Here is a 14738-nt window from a genome sequence, read left to right as displayed (position 1 = left end):
AGCGTCTGTCCTGGGACCTCAGGGTGGGGTCAGCATATACAGCTATGGTTGCCATCAGAGCTAAAGCATCAGTGTGGGTGGACAAAGACTCTGCATTCAGAAAGAGCCTACCTCAAGAGACACACCCACACAACGCTGTGAGGACACCGCGCTCGACTGGCTCTTGGTGCCACCGCTACCATCATCACCTCGCCTCTGTCCTGTCCCAGCATCTACGAAAATCCCTCGCCCTTTGTAGTGGCTTCCTACTGCATCCGCCCTCCTCAGATCTTACCCCAGATGATGTTCTTCTCCTCACCATCAGGGGCAGAAGCAGTCTGCTCTAAGGTGCTGACAACTAAGCTTAGAACTGACTTGCCCAGGTGTGTCTGCAAGCCTCAAATCTGCCATGCTTTAACTCCATCAACTCATCTGTAGTGGTAGAATTTCTGACACTCTCAGGGCTGGTGTGGGAGATTTTGCTAGTTTGTATGGGAATAAGGAGTGGGGAATTGATATTAGATGGAGAGTCTTTAATGTCCCTTAAATGATGTCATGCAGGTAGCAACCATGTCTACCTATGAGACTGGGGTTCCTTCCCCTGCCCTATTGTTACCTGAAATGTTAGTCCCATTCCCCACAACCAGCCTGTCCTCTTGGCATGTCACGGTGTATTCTCTGGCCCGGAGGATGAGGTGGGCTTTGCCCAGTCGAGGAACTGAGTCTGACAATGGGTCCCTCTCTACTCACCACCTCCAGTTCCAGTCCCTCCCCATTCGCTGTCAATAGGCAGAGAGAGCCCAGAGTTGAGACTATTGGAGAGATTCCTTCTTCTGCCATCATACCTGAGCCAGTTCCAGGAACACAAGGACGTCCCCGTCAATATCCACCATCATCTGAGTTGCTTCCATCAGCCCGGTCACTGTGTACTGCTCTGTGACACACACACAGCTAGGAATCAGCTGAAGAACCACATGAATGGACAAGCACTCACTTACACCCCAGGCGCCCGCTGCAGGGCAAAGGGAGATCAGAACCAAGGGCAAGTCCCAACAAGCCAGGAAAGGCCACAGGTGATTTAAGTCTGCTCCCACCAGTGAGGAAACTGGGATTAGGGGGAGTGGAGTGGGGTGGGAAGTGGAGGAGGACATTAGACCCATCAAAGAGGATTGTTCTAGCTACATATGTTGCACCAAACAGTCCGATACACGTAGAGTGAAAGCCACCAGTGGAATCAGCCACCAACACTGCCGAGAGAGGATATGAAGTCTCAGGTTTGCTGAGAACGACAAATCAGAACTATAGATTAAACTCCGTTGTTTGTATTAATTTAAATTTTATTACAAATCGTGTAATAAAGTTAAAGTTAAAGCATTTATATTAAAGAAGTAAGTGCTCTTTGTCCTGAATTTTAACTGTATCAGTATAAACTCCTGAGAGATTTAATCTTTAAAAATATAACTATATTTCCCAGCTCAGCCCACAGGAAAGACCTAGCAACAACAGCCATCGCGGTAGCAACGAGCATCCCTAGCGCACAGACTACAGCCTTGAAATACCATTTCCAGTTATCAGAAACCCGGACTGCGGAGGGAATGGCTGATTCCAGGTCTGGGGCAGGAAATGAATGAGACGAGCCCGGAACATCTTATCTTGTCAGAAGCTCTGAGACTCTGGAGCCGACGTGAAGAGACCTCTTCTGGCTAAAGGTTCACTACAGTATTTGAGCTTCGATAAGGGTCGTTGCAATTATTTAAAAACAATCGAGTATGTTCAAATCTAAGAGTTCATAATAATACTTAAAAATAAAAAGAACTAACTGGTCACCCTCAAAGGATGATAGGAAACAAATTATCTTGAAAACTGGTAAATAAAAGAAAAGAATCAAGAATTAACCTACTTTTCCTGTATGAATTGTACCACTGGGTAACCAAAAAGTAGGTGAGGGGAAGCGTCTCTCTTTTTTAGAAGTACTCCAACAGATAAATAAAGAAAGAATGATTGAACTGGAATATTACCATTCCACAGCATCTAATAAATTAATGGATCCAGACAATGAAACTCAATGGTTGTTATCAATGGTTGATAACATAATAAGAAGAGAAAAAAGCAGACAATTTATGTTTCTTGATGAAAAAACAGAAACAAAAGTTTCTGTTCTAAAGTTGTCTTACCAAAAGAAAATTAAATGTGAATCTGATCTAGCCTCTTTTTTTTTGATCTAGCCTCTAGATCCAATGACCAGTTTACAGGAAATATGGTACGCTATAGAAATGCAATCAGCAAGAATCTAGATTTTCAAGATCAGTGGATTTCTTCCAACAAATAAAATGCAAGGGAAAAACTTTCTTTTTTTGAATGAACAAGGTACTTATAGATTAAAAGAAACTTAAAAGATGTATAAAAAATAAAACCGTGCTATAGCGTTTATGGATGCACATTTGAATGATAGAACTATGAAGAAGAGTAAGGAAGTGAAGTCATAAAAAGTACCCAGAAAAAGAGTAATAGGCAGAGTGGAAACTTCTGGGGAGGAGGAAAGGGCTATGATTGGGACGGACAGGTGGACGGCTTCTGGTGTGGAAGGTTTTAGCTCCTGATATGAGTCATTTTGCTTTATAATAATTCACTAAACTGAACATATGTTTCATGTATTTGTGTTTCATTTAACAAAAAAAGTTTTGAGCTTGAATTAATAACTTGAGAAAGCATATCACCAAACATAAAGCATCACCAATTATCCCATACTCGGCATTTTCTGCTGCTCCTTGACAAGGTATGCATACAACACATTTTTGTACATGTTTTCTAGCATGGACCATTCTACGGGAAAAGTCATTCGGTGTTATTTTCTGTGTGCCTTTCTGTGCAGCCATGCCGTCTAACATTTTTAATGGCTACCTTGTGAAAATTACCCATGTGTGCTTAACCAGTGGTCCCTATTGACTTGTCTCTAATTGCCTGCCATGATGAAACCAACTTATAGAAGCATCTTTATACATTTTTTTCCTTTCGGTCATTTCTCTGGAGATAGTCTTTCTAAAGCTGAATTACCTCGTCTAAGAGTTTGGACAGTTTTATGTGCTTTAGAAACACCACATCATTTTCCATGGTCAGCGTGGATGACATACTGTTAGGCTATGATCTTTAGAAGCCTCTCTTGCTCCCTGTCCTAACGCCCCCTGCGTCCCCAGCTGGGGTCCCTGGACTTCCTCTGCAGGCTCAGCTCTTAATATTCCGGTTCTGATCAATGATTTCTGCCTTCTTCCTATGACTAAGCCCCACCTCATAACTGTTTCTCATCATAAGATTGCTATTTCCCTCATACCCGAGTCCCAAACTTGACCAGCTGCCCAGGGCCCCAGCAGCTCTGACACTGGGTGCCTCCCTGACCTCCAAATCAGAGGTCCTGCTCTCTGCCACCCAACCTGCCCAAGAATATAACCCCAGTACCAACATCAGTACAGGTACCAATGTTAATACCAGCACCACACAAATGCCGCTTCTAACATCAACAGCCGCTGTCTGCCTGCATCCCTGGCCCCAGACTCCCTTCATGCAATGGCACCATTTCTCTCTCCAGCCCCTTAGGCCCGACGGCCCGCAGCCTGGTCTCCCTCTCGCTTCAGTCCCAGCTCCACGCCGAGGGCCTCTGGGGTTGGTCCCTTCTAAAAGCTGAGCTCCGGGAACTAGGAGTGGCAGGTCAGTATTTGCTGCCTGTCTCTGGGAGAAGAAAGAGAAAGTGAAGGTGGAAGAGAAGGAGGCGGAGAAGGAAAAGCAGAAGAAAAAGGAAAGAAAGAAGGACAAGGAGGAAAAGAAGAACCGAAGGACAGAAATGTGGAAGTGCGTTCTATTCTCTTGGACTTCATAGGCTTGCCCGAGTGAAGCGAGCCAATAAGAACGTCGACACTATCGCCTATTGGAGGCCACTTTGCTGGGCTGAAATCACCTCTGGAGATGGCCTACCAGTGACTCACTCCATCAGAACATTTTTCTCATACATACTTCTTTACATCTGTGTCCTCGCCCAACCCCCAATACGCATCAACATGCTTCTCTTTACATAAACGGGTCCCTTAGTGCTAGCGGTCTGTCCCCGAGGAGGAGACAGGTGTGAGGAGAAGTAACCACTCCTGGGGGTTCCCCTGACTTCTCCCCTGGGGAGATCTGAGCGCTCCGGTTAGTCACCTGTGAGGGCAACCAGGTGCGGCAGGCAGAGGCGGTTGGCCAGGATGATGAGCTTCATGTCGTCCAGGTCGGGGCTGGAGGTGAACATGCCGGTGTACAGGTACTCCAGCACTGCCCGCATGCAGCTCTTGCTAGTGTGAGGAAAGACCACCTGCCGGGGGTGGAAAAGAGCAGTGAGGTCTGGTGTTAGGGGAAGAGTCACTCAGTTCTGAGAAACTCAAAGGTCCTGGCCCACACGGCTGGTCTCCCTGCGACAGGTGGCCATGCCTGTGCTGCCCCTGTACCTGCTCAGAAGCCCCCTGAAGGCCTGTCTTCCAGAGCCACAACCTGCACTGTGCCCATCTGCTGGCAGCACCAGTGAGCATGGCTCTAACAGCTTTTAGAAGGACCTGGACTCTCTCACTGGCATCTTTTCAAAGCCATTCGGGCTTGGAGGATGCTCAAAGGCATCCTTCAGGTCACCAAAACCTATACCCAGCCCTCCTGGCCCTGCAGGGAGTAGCACAAGCGGGATACAGAGAGCACGAGCGAGCACCAGCTGGCTTCTCTCTGGCTGCTCAAAGCTGATGCTTTGGGCTTCCGGGATCTCCTCGGAGCAGCGCTGCTGTAAAAATTGCTTTCTCATCAGATGCAAGGCTCTCAGGCTGCACTAGGAATCACCTAGTGCTTTGAAGCTGCTTCCCTGGTACTGAGAAGTGCCCAGGGCTCGCCAGCCCCTGGGGCTTCAGAGAGTTCCTAGTCTCCCATTCGTATATTCCAAGCCCACTTCTTCTTCAAGGATCAGAGACCGACTCAAATCTCAATCCTCCCCTTAGCCTTCCTTCCATAAGGACTTCCTTCACAGAAATCCTAGGAAATTCCTATTCCATGTCATAGGACACTGTGCTACATTGTTCTTAGTCCAGTTTGTTATTCAGGTACTTGATGAGTGTACTAAGTGTACTAAGGGGCTATTGCTGGCTGAGGGGGTACTTGCAGAGATAAAGACCTAGTTGCTGCCTTCAAAAGACATCACAGATCAGTTGGGAAAACTGCGTGTGGACACTCAGCAATTTAAGCAGCGGCACAAAGTAGTACCCGATTAATTGCAAAGCTGAGTGATGGACAATTAATGTTACAGGAGTTCAGAGAAGATGGAGAATACCAAGGGGCATGGCCTGGGCGACTCTGCTTGCTGGGAGGATGCAAAAGAGATAACAGGTTTAAGAGTATAGTTCTAAGGACACACTGATAGGCCCCTTCCAACTCTGTTCCCACTCTCTGTGCCCGAGAAAATGACAGTATCAGTGAAAGAACAGGTGAGTTCCCCGATTAAAGGGAAAGGTGGTTATATAAAGCACTTCTTAGTTTCTATATTTTGATGCTTTGATATCTGGGGCCTTTCTGACCCTGGAGGGACCTAGGGATAATAACAGAGTCCCTTGCAAGCTGTACGCAAACCAACGAGTCCAGAACCCATATCCCCACCACCTTCTTTTTCAGCTTTCACAATCCTGGCCACTATCCACCTGCCCCCATCATGTCAGGAACAGGCACCAGATGACTTGGGACAGCCCCTAGGCCCCATAGCCCACGAAATTACCCATACCAGCCAATGCTAAACCTTACCTGCCTCACCACCCACCCACCCCCGTTCCTTCCGCTGGAAACCAGAACCAAGGCTGTTGCTCACAGTTCCCCTTGCTCCCTCTGTCTCTTGCCTCCCCGTGTGCTCCCCCTACTAGGCATGCCCTCTCTGTGAGTATAACAATCTATCCTCTCAACGGTGATTTTCTCCTGATCTTTTGGCTTCACCATGCCTCAATAATAATAAAACCCACATTTTAAAACCGTGATGGGTTCAGTCTGAGAAACACTGAACTTTGTTTCTGGTCATTTCACATGAGTCAGAGGGAAACCAAAGTAGAATGTATAAAGCCAAGGAATCAGAGGTCTTGAGTTCAAGTCCTAGCCTCTCTTTTCTACTATACAACTTTGCACAAGTCATTAACTTCTCAGGGCCTTACTTTTCTTATGTATAAAGTGGGAACACTACACTATATATGAGTCATGTGTGAGAATGATCTGAGATAATGTACTGAAAGTGCTTTCCAAACCATAAAGTTAAGATGTTACTATAATCCCCTGTCCTGGTATATTGTAAAATCTTCGGCTACGAAAACCATCTCATAAACTTTACTCACTGGTTAGCACATAGTCAGTGCTCAAGAAAGCACAGGGCGTAGGTCTCCGTCCCCTCCCCCACCATCCTAGCCTTACCTCCCTCGTGGAACTCTCCACAAATGGTCCCCCAAACATGGCAGCCATCCAGTCACAGCTGGAAATCAACAGGGGCTTGTGGGCGCTGATGGTGCCATCATCCAAGATGAAAGTCACATCTGTCAGGGGGAAGAGGCATCACGTGAAGATGTGGTGAAAGAATGTGGGACAACCAACCCCAAGGGTCAACACTGCCCTCAGACAACAGATGTCCTTCTGAAGCCACACGCTGGAGAGAGCTGCACGGCCACGCTGTCAGGGTGGGGGCTTCGGGAACAGAGCCACCATGTCTCCAGGACATCAGCAGCTCAGATGACAGGAATGCTAATGGGACCAAGCCGGCCTCCTCCTAAGGCTACTGGGAGGGCACTCCCCTGCCTTCTGGCCGTCAGTTCCCAAGCACGTTCCCTACCTGAGAAGGTGCCCTTTGCCAAGCACTCCTTAACCCGGTTGGTCCGGCGGACGTGGAAGGCCTTGGTGATCTCCTGGTTCATGAAGGCCTCGTTGTTGAGAATGTTGGCCACCATCATGCGCAGATCAAAGACCTCGAGCAGCTCGGCGATGTGGGCGATGTGCATGAGGTCCCGCTCGTTCTCATCTAGCTCCCCTGTGTACAGGTACTTGAGAACAGCCCGGAAAGGCCCCGGCTGGATGGAGCCGTCCATTTTTACCACCACCATCAGTCTGGATTTGTAGGTCAGTGGATCTTCTGCCATCTCCTCCTGGATGCTCACAAAAGCTCGGCTCCAGGAGGATAGTACGCGACCCCTCCCGGGCAGGTACCCTGTTCCGTTGCCCCGTAAGATCCCGTCGCTGGTCGAGGCCCGGAGCCCAGCGGGACCCGAGCCCCCGGCCTCCTCGACGCTCTCGCACACGTCGAAGCTGGCGGCCCGAAGCAGGAAGTCCCGGCCATGGTGGTGGTGATGGTGATGGTGGTGGTGTTGATCAGGGTGAGCCCGATGGTCCTCTGGGCGGGGGCCCCCTGGCCCCGAGGGGCCCCCCAGCTCCCCCTCACTCAGGTCCATGAGGAACAGGTCGTAGAACTTGGAGGAGGAGGTGGAGAGGTAGATCTTGTGGGCAAAGATGCGCACCCGGTCCTGCAGCACCAGGATGACGTCCGCGCACAGCGGGTCCTCCAGGAGGTGGGCGGGGCACTCCTCACTGCTGGAGGGGGGATCGGGCACCACAATGATGGGCGGAGGGGGCTTGGGGGGCAGGAAGGGCGCCTGCAGCAGAGGCCGCTGCACATTGCGGAGGTGGGACTTCCAGAACTGTAGGTGGCGGCGGGAGATGAGCGCTGCGCGGATGGCGTTGTCGAAGACGTCCTTGATGCCGAACTGGGCCACCACGCTGGTCTCGTAGTAGGGGATGCCCAGCTCCTTGGCCACCTCCCGGCCCTTCTCCGGCGGAAGGATCTCATTAGGTTTAATGGGCCTGGTAGGTTCAAGAAGTGGAAAGCAAGGTCATGGTGGTGGAGGATGGGGGCAGGAGAGGTAGCTCCCCAGAGCCTGCCTGCTCTTCACCAGGCTGGGGTGGTCTCTGCTCAGGGTTTGTGTCCCTGGCCCTACCTCTGCCCTGCTCACTTCCACTGAATCTCTGCCCTTTCTCCTTTGACCAAATCCCACTAGTTTTTCAAGGCCTACCTCCAATCCCCTCTTCTTCCAGGAAGCTTTCCATATCTGTCAGGCCCTGGTAATCTCCCCTACTCAGAGCAGTGGTGGCACTAACTACCTCTTTGGCAAGTAACTTGTAATGTTCCACGTAGGTTTTTAACGTATTCACATATTAAGTTCATCTCCCAGCAGATTTTAAGTCCCTTTCCCACAGACTGCCTCTCTCCTTCTCTCCTCACGGTACTTAGTCCAGTATCGCCCATACATTGTATAATAGATGGATAGATGGATGGATGGATGGATGGATGGATGGATGGATGGATGGATGGATGGAGTGAATGAACACCTTTGTTGGCTCCCTATGGGAGCTTGCTTCGAATGGATAGAGAGATATAAGGCTCAGTGAATTCCCTCAGGGCCGAGCAGGGAGCCATGGAGACACACCCCTCACTCTGTCTTCCTCCTCCCCTCGCCCTAGGGACCAGCACCCTTACCTAGCCAAGGGTCGCCTGGCCCTATTAACAGCCTCCAGGTCAGCATAGCGCAGGTCCAGCTGGCAGCCCACCAAGATGACAGGTGCTCGGGGGCAGAAGTGCTTGATCTCTGGGTACCACATGGTCTTGACATGGTGGAGGGAATTAGGGTTGGCAATGGAGAAACACAGAACCACCACGTCGGACCTGAGGTGAGAGAGTGATGTTAGGGGTAGGGAAGTTATCTGACCCTGGAACGAGGAAGAACATGCAAACCCACCCCACCCCTACATGACAGTCCCACATCTGTCATATTATCTGCTAACGTGATCTTAGACAAAACATAATAATAGTACCTCCAATTTAAGTTACCTGTACCTTTACATTTTAGAGCTTTTAAGGACTCTCGTTTTGACCTCATAGCTATCTTGTTAGAAATGACCATTTTTACCATCATGAGGCTGAGAGAAATCATCTTGGAATAGCTTCCCTAATTGCCTAAAATCACAGAGCTAGTCAGCAGCAGGGCTAGGCCTGAAACCAGGCCTTCTGACTCCAAACTCGCTCCTCTCACTGCCTGGCTGCCTCCCCCGTGAGGGTCGGCCAGTGCTGTCTGCCCCATTCCTTCCTCCCACTTTAAATGTTTCAGAGTTGCTCCGTTCCTTGGGAAAGTGGGGGAAAACCTACTTCTTGGATCCAAGCAGGCAGCAGAGGCTTCCTTACCTGCCATAAGCAAAGCGACGGTCTTTGTGATGGTCTCCAAAGGTGTCCCAGAGGCGGAGGGAGACGCTGACATCATCTACCACGTCCCTGGAGCGTTCCAGCACCTGTAGGGGAGGAGAGGGTGGGGTGTGGAGTTCTTGGGGCCCCTGTGTGTCAGCTCACTCCTGAGGGTGCCAGGCATCATGGGGGAGGGCGGTGTGGAAGGACAGAGCTAGCAACTCCCACTACGTGCCTTGCACAACACGCTATCCAGGTGCCTTCTCTGTAGACTTAACAATGAATGCAGCCTCCAACCTGGCCACGAGGGAAGAGACTCTAAGAGGGCAGAGACCACGGCTATAGAAGGTATCCCCTCGGGAGCCTGCCCCTGTTCCCAGCTTTACCTGTGAATCATCTCTTTATGTGCCTCTGACCTTTTGGTATCAGCCGGCAGCTTCTTTCCTTCTCTCAGCTCTCATCTCTTCAAAGCTCCCCCCGCCACCCGCTAGTGCGCCCCAATCCTGGGGTTGTGATTGCACAAGACGCTGAGCTCCAGGCTCCAGCTCAGCCATGCAAAACACAAATGTAGGAGGACCCCCCCCACACACACACACACACTCTGGGATAGGCCCCCCTCGGCCCTCTCTCTAGAGGCTCCTTCCTCTTCAGCTGCCCTCTCCATCCCCAGAGGGCTCCCATGAGCCCAGCACAGGCCAGGGTTGGAGACACCAAGCTATGGCTTGAGAAGAAGCCCAGATACGTGGTGTGGACCCACCTGCCAAGTAGCCTTGAAGCCTTACCTCCTGGCATACCCGATACTGGTCAATGGCCCAAACCGTGGGCACGTGAGTGGCGAGCAGCTGGTACTGGGTGAGGGTGGCATTGCAAGCTCGGGCACAGATGAGCCTGGTCTTGCCCACAGCGTTGTCCCCCACCACAACGCACTTGATGGTCTCTACGTTTGGCCTTTCATAATCCATGTCAGAATCCATTAATTGGGACCTGAGGGACAGGAGAGAAGGGTCAAGACAGCTTCACATACCTGATTCCAGCGGGCCAAGGCCAGGAGCTCTCCTCGGGCTGAAACCACCTCCCCTCTTCCAGCATTTGAGCAGAGGAAGAAAAAGGAGTGGGCAGCTTTCTGGGCGGTAGCTCCACAGGGGCCTGAGGGGCTGGGAGCCCATTCAGGCTGAGAGGAACCTTTCTACTGGAGGGATCGCCAGCGTCTCTTCTGTTGCCACCATCCTCCAGCTGGGCTTCTGGATGGGGGAGGCCTGTGAGAGAACCCCGGGCGGAGCCTACCCAGGACCTGTGCCCTCTCTCCCAGAAAGAGGAGAGTCTGCCTGGGAAGCTCACTCATCATCCACTCTCCTCCCGCCAGCAGGGCTGTGGCAGCAGAACAACAGCTGAGAGAAGCAGAGATGGGGCCAGGTCCCCACCCCTTCCCAGCATGCCCGAGGGCAGGGCCACTTTAAAATTTAATGGCATTGTCAGAGCTGGGTGGCAGCTCTCCTGGCCTCCACTTTCAACTCTCTCCTCCCCTTGTGGATTTACAACCCTCCCCCGCCACCCCGCCACCTTCTTTATGGAGATGTCAGAGTTTTTCCTCTCAGACTCTCTGGGTAGGAAGGCTTCTGGATGTACCTGAGCAGCCCACCAGCCTCCCCTCCCTCCTCTGGGTCTATCACGTGGCCTGTGTAGCTCACTCAGCGGCAGGCCTAATTTTGAGATGGAGGTGGGGTAACTAGAGCCTGTGACAATACGCTCCATGGCCAGTGGGCCTTGCCACGCCCTACCCAGGCCTGCCTTCCAGCATCCTGCATCTAGCCTCAGGACGAGTGAGCTATGGTCCCTCTGCATTTCCCATTCCTAGGGAGAAGCACACTCAGGCCAAAGCCCCCAGAGAACCTGACACTTGAAAGGACCCTGATAAACTGGCTGCATGAGTAATGAGGTTGCTGGGAGGGAGCACAGGGTCCGAAACTGGCCTGAATTTCTAGGCAAATGCTTGCCTTAGTTTCCTTCTGTGTTGGGCAGAGAGGAAGTGGTTTGTCCACCCTCAGAGAGAGGTGGTTCAAATTAACAATCGGAAGAACTTTCTGTAGTCAAATGTCATGTCAGTGTTTAAAAAGTCGTCACCGGGAGGGGGCCCTTGGCTTGAGGGGGTTTCACCTGCAGCCTCTCCACTGGCACCTTCGGAAGGTAAGGCAAGGCAGGCATTCTTAGGAGGCATTATTACTAGGCCTTGGTTTGGCCAGGGTCATTGGCCTGCCCCTGCTCACATGCCCTATGTGCATGAAGTCCACTGGGGGCTGGAGCAACCTGAAGGAATCCTTCCTAGGCCAAGGGAGGGTGAGCTCAGAAGAGTCCTGGAGGCTGCCTGGGCACCCTCACTGCTGAGCCATCCAGAATGCAGAGCCAAAATATCCAAGTAACGATGGCAACTGAGATTTGCGCAAGTGGATGCATCTCAGCAACCTAAGCAAAAAGTGCAGCAAGGACTTCTCAATGAGACAAGCCCCTCCTACTTCTTGGAATTTTACAGAATCAGGACCCTGAACAAGGGTCTTCATGGCAGGTCCCTCCCCAGTTTCCAGGGTAACCGTCTGCATCATTCCTCTCCCTCCCCTACCCCTCCTCACCCTCCCCAGCAGGCAACTGTTATTCTAACCACATGCTGCCTCCTCCCTGCTCTCTCTCCTGAGCTAAGGACTGGGAATCCGACTTTGACAGTTCCTGGTCTCAAGTCAGGCAGCTGGGAAGATGTGTTGGCCCTGGGAAGAATCATCTGGGTTGTGGTTTCTGTTTTATTGATTGGAGAACAAAACAGATAGACTCTCAAATACAAATACGTACAGATATAGGATATAAAAGAAAAACCCACTAGACTGGCCAATAGAAGTTCCTTCTCAAATTTAGATTGCATGTTGGTATGCAGGCAGAGGGAAATGAGAAGGCCCAGAGAAGGAGCATCAGTTCTCAAGTCCAGGAGCATCTTGATGGTGGGGAGGGTGCCAGACAGCAGAGCAGCGCTGGTCCTGGATCAGCAAGTTTTGATTAAAATGCTCACACACGAGTGCATAAGCAAGGAGACGTAGTTTCGTAAGGAGGTGGTGCTATTGCTGTGGCTACCAACACACTTCCCAGCAGTTCCTCTTCCTGCTTTTTCTCCAACATTTCTATCAAGCCCCTCGAGACTCGGTTTCCCTTTTCAGACCACGGCGACCACAGAGATCCTCACCATTTGCAATGGAAAGATAGTGTAACTCTGTATAGAATATGGAATTGAGAGTCAGAAACACTTGAGTTCAAATTGCCTTATGCACCTCTAAGGTTAAGTAGGCAACAGGCACCCAAGTAGGAGAGTGACACACGCTGTGCTGTGAGTTTAGCTAGCAGACCTGGGGGGTGCTGCTCAGGCTGGACAGCCCCTCTTCATCCTTCCCCTGCTCATCCTTTCGCTTCCTCCCTATTTTTATCATTCTCGCTCCCTCCACTCCTGTCCCAACTGTCCGACTAGAAACGTCATTGTCACATCTAGGAAAGGGCAAATTACTTCACTTCTCTAGGTGTCAGCCTGCTCTTCTGGAAAATGGGTTTGAGGGCTTTGGTTAGAAGAAAGTCTCCTGAACCTTGGTGAATTCATGCCAAGAGAGGCTGGGCTGAAAGGAGGTCTTTGCCTTCTTATGTAATGTGGGATTATATAATGCTAGATTACATATCTATATATGTAATTATATCTCTCTTTAAGATACAGACTGGCCTAATTAAGCCAGCAGAACTCTTAGTCTAATCAGGCCTGTCTTAAACAAGGATCCTATACTGCGGCTAGCATGGCAACCCAACAGTAACTTTTGCTCTAAAATATTGCTACTTTAGGTATCATTGATGATGTACGATGATACAACCCACTCAATGAGCTTCACAATTTCCCCTTTCCTTCTGGCACTCCCTCTTTCAATGACTCTAGGCCTTTCTGTACAGTTGCCTCATCCCCATGCTTTCTGAGACTTCTGAGTAACCTCCATAAGCTACGACTTCCTTGCCACCCGTCCCTGGGTGTCACAACCCCCAATTCATTCCTATCCTTCAGTGATCTCAGACTCATCTAAATGTTCCCTCCCTACATTATCCCATGATCCCTGTTCTCTCCACAAAAAAAGCCTCTTGCCCACTGCTCTCCCAGCTCTTTGTACTCAGGACAGACTAAAAAGCAAGGTGTGCCCAGATTAGCTACAATCTTCACGGGCTCCCAGTTCCACCCCCACACCCCTACACACACTCTTTGCAGAGCCCAGAAAAGCCCCCCTTTCCCTCCCACAGCTGATAGGAGGCTTGTTCATCTGTGGCTGCCCTAGTCTGGTTGTCAAGGAAACAACAGAATCTCCCTGGGAGCCTGGCTTGTCTCCTAGCAACCAATATCCCACATCCCGCACCTTACAAAATGAGAAAGGGTGGACTATCATGAAAATGAAGGTAAAAATTAAGGAGGATGGATAGGAAGGGAGAATCAGGAAGAGATGAGCAGAGAGGATGGCCTTCAAATTTAAAGGAGGCTCCTACCAGAGTCGCTGACATTGTAATATGGAGGAAGATGGAGAGATGAATACTCCTTGCAGATCCAGTGGACGGCAAGGCCCAAAGGGATCTTGAATGGTCATATTAACAAAAATGCAAGCCTAACACAGAATAAGCCTTCTCATACACCAAAAAACGATACTAAGGATTTCTCCCAGAAGTTGGCCAGAACTCAGATGCAAAGACAGACTACATTTGGAGTTGGGTTGAAAGAAACATCTCTGGGACCAGGAGCAAAGCACCCAAATTCCATTGTTTTCTAACGGAAACATTTCCACCACTCTGGACCTTTTTTCCTGACACGCTGCTCTTCACACACACACAACATAAAAATAAAAAAATTTTAAGGGGAAGGCCTCGAAACTCCAAGGCAGTCGAGTCATCTTCCTTTCCCTAGAAAAACCCAGAAAAGGTTGTTAGTCCCCTGCCCCCTGAGACCCCAACAGCCGAAGCTATAGCCCAGGGAAGAGCGAGAGCGGATGGGAAGTTAGGAGGGGTAGATCGGAGGGGTGCGGGCAGAGCCGGGAGGGCACAGGAGGGTGAAGCGGCGCGTTTCCAAAGACTGCTTGCAACCTGGCCATAATAGAAATTAATCATTTACTTACACCACTACATGTGACGGGGTGATTTCTAGTGTAAGGAACACATCTCTTCCTGCTAAGCACGCTCATTTTAGTGAAATGTCTGGGGTCACTCCACGCGTGCAAGTTAGGACGATGTCGGCACCGCTGCGCTGCGCTGCTGCTGCTGCTTTTGCTGCTGCCGCTGCTGTTTCTGCTGCTACTGTTGCCGCTGCTGCTGCTACAAGCTCTGGGCCCGGGGGCGTTAGATCAGAAACTCAGACGGAGTAGCTCAGGCCGGACGGCGGGCCGGGAGCGGCCGCGTGCGCGCCACTGCAGCCATCGCCTCTTCCGGATCAGCATCTCCCCGCGCCCCTGGTGCCCAA

General features: G+C 50.7%; 1 protein-coding gene across 1 annotated transcript in view; it reads right to left on the bottom strand.

The window, feature by feature from the left end:
• RHOBTB2 (Rho related BTB domain containing 2) overlaps window positions 1–14541 on the bottom strand; it is an 18816-nt gene extending 4275 nt beyond the window's left edge. The window contains exons 1-8 of the mRNA XM_006904393.3: window positions 14398–14541; window positions 10015–10216; window positions 9236–9339; window positions 8534–8719; window positions 6839–7860; window positions 6427–6545; window positions 4168–4318; window positions 825–913 (exon numbers count right to left, since the gene is read on the bottom strand). Coding sequence (XP_006904455.1) covers window positions 825–913; window positions 4168–4318; window positions 6427–6545; window positions 6839–7860; window positions 8534–8719; window positions 9236–9339; window positions 10015–10206 — 1863 coding nt within the window. The 5' untranslated portion in view covers window positions 10207–10216; window positions 14398–14541. The remainder of the gene's footprint in view (window positions 1–824; window positions 914–4167; window positions 4319–6426; window positions 6546–6838; window positions 7861–8533; window positions 8720–9235; window positions 9340–10014; window positions 10217–14397) is intronic.
• Window positions 14542–14738: the final 197 nt, after the last annotated feature.

This window comes from Pteropus alecto, unplaced genomic scaffold (genome assembly GCF_000325575.1).
Source record: "Pteropus alecto unplaced genomic scaffold, ASM32557v1 scaffold160, whole genome shotgun sequence".
NCBI classification, from domain to species: domain Eukaryota; kingdom Metazoa; phylum Chordata; class Mammalia; order Chiroptera; family Pteropodidae; genus Pteropus; species Pteropus alecto.
The sequence above is the reverse complement of the archived record's forward strand: the minus strand, read 5'-3'. Positions and strand labels throughout refer to the sequence as shown.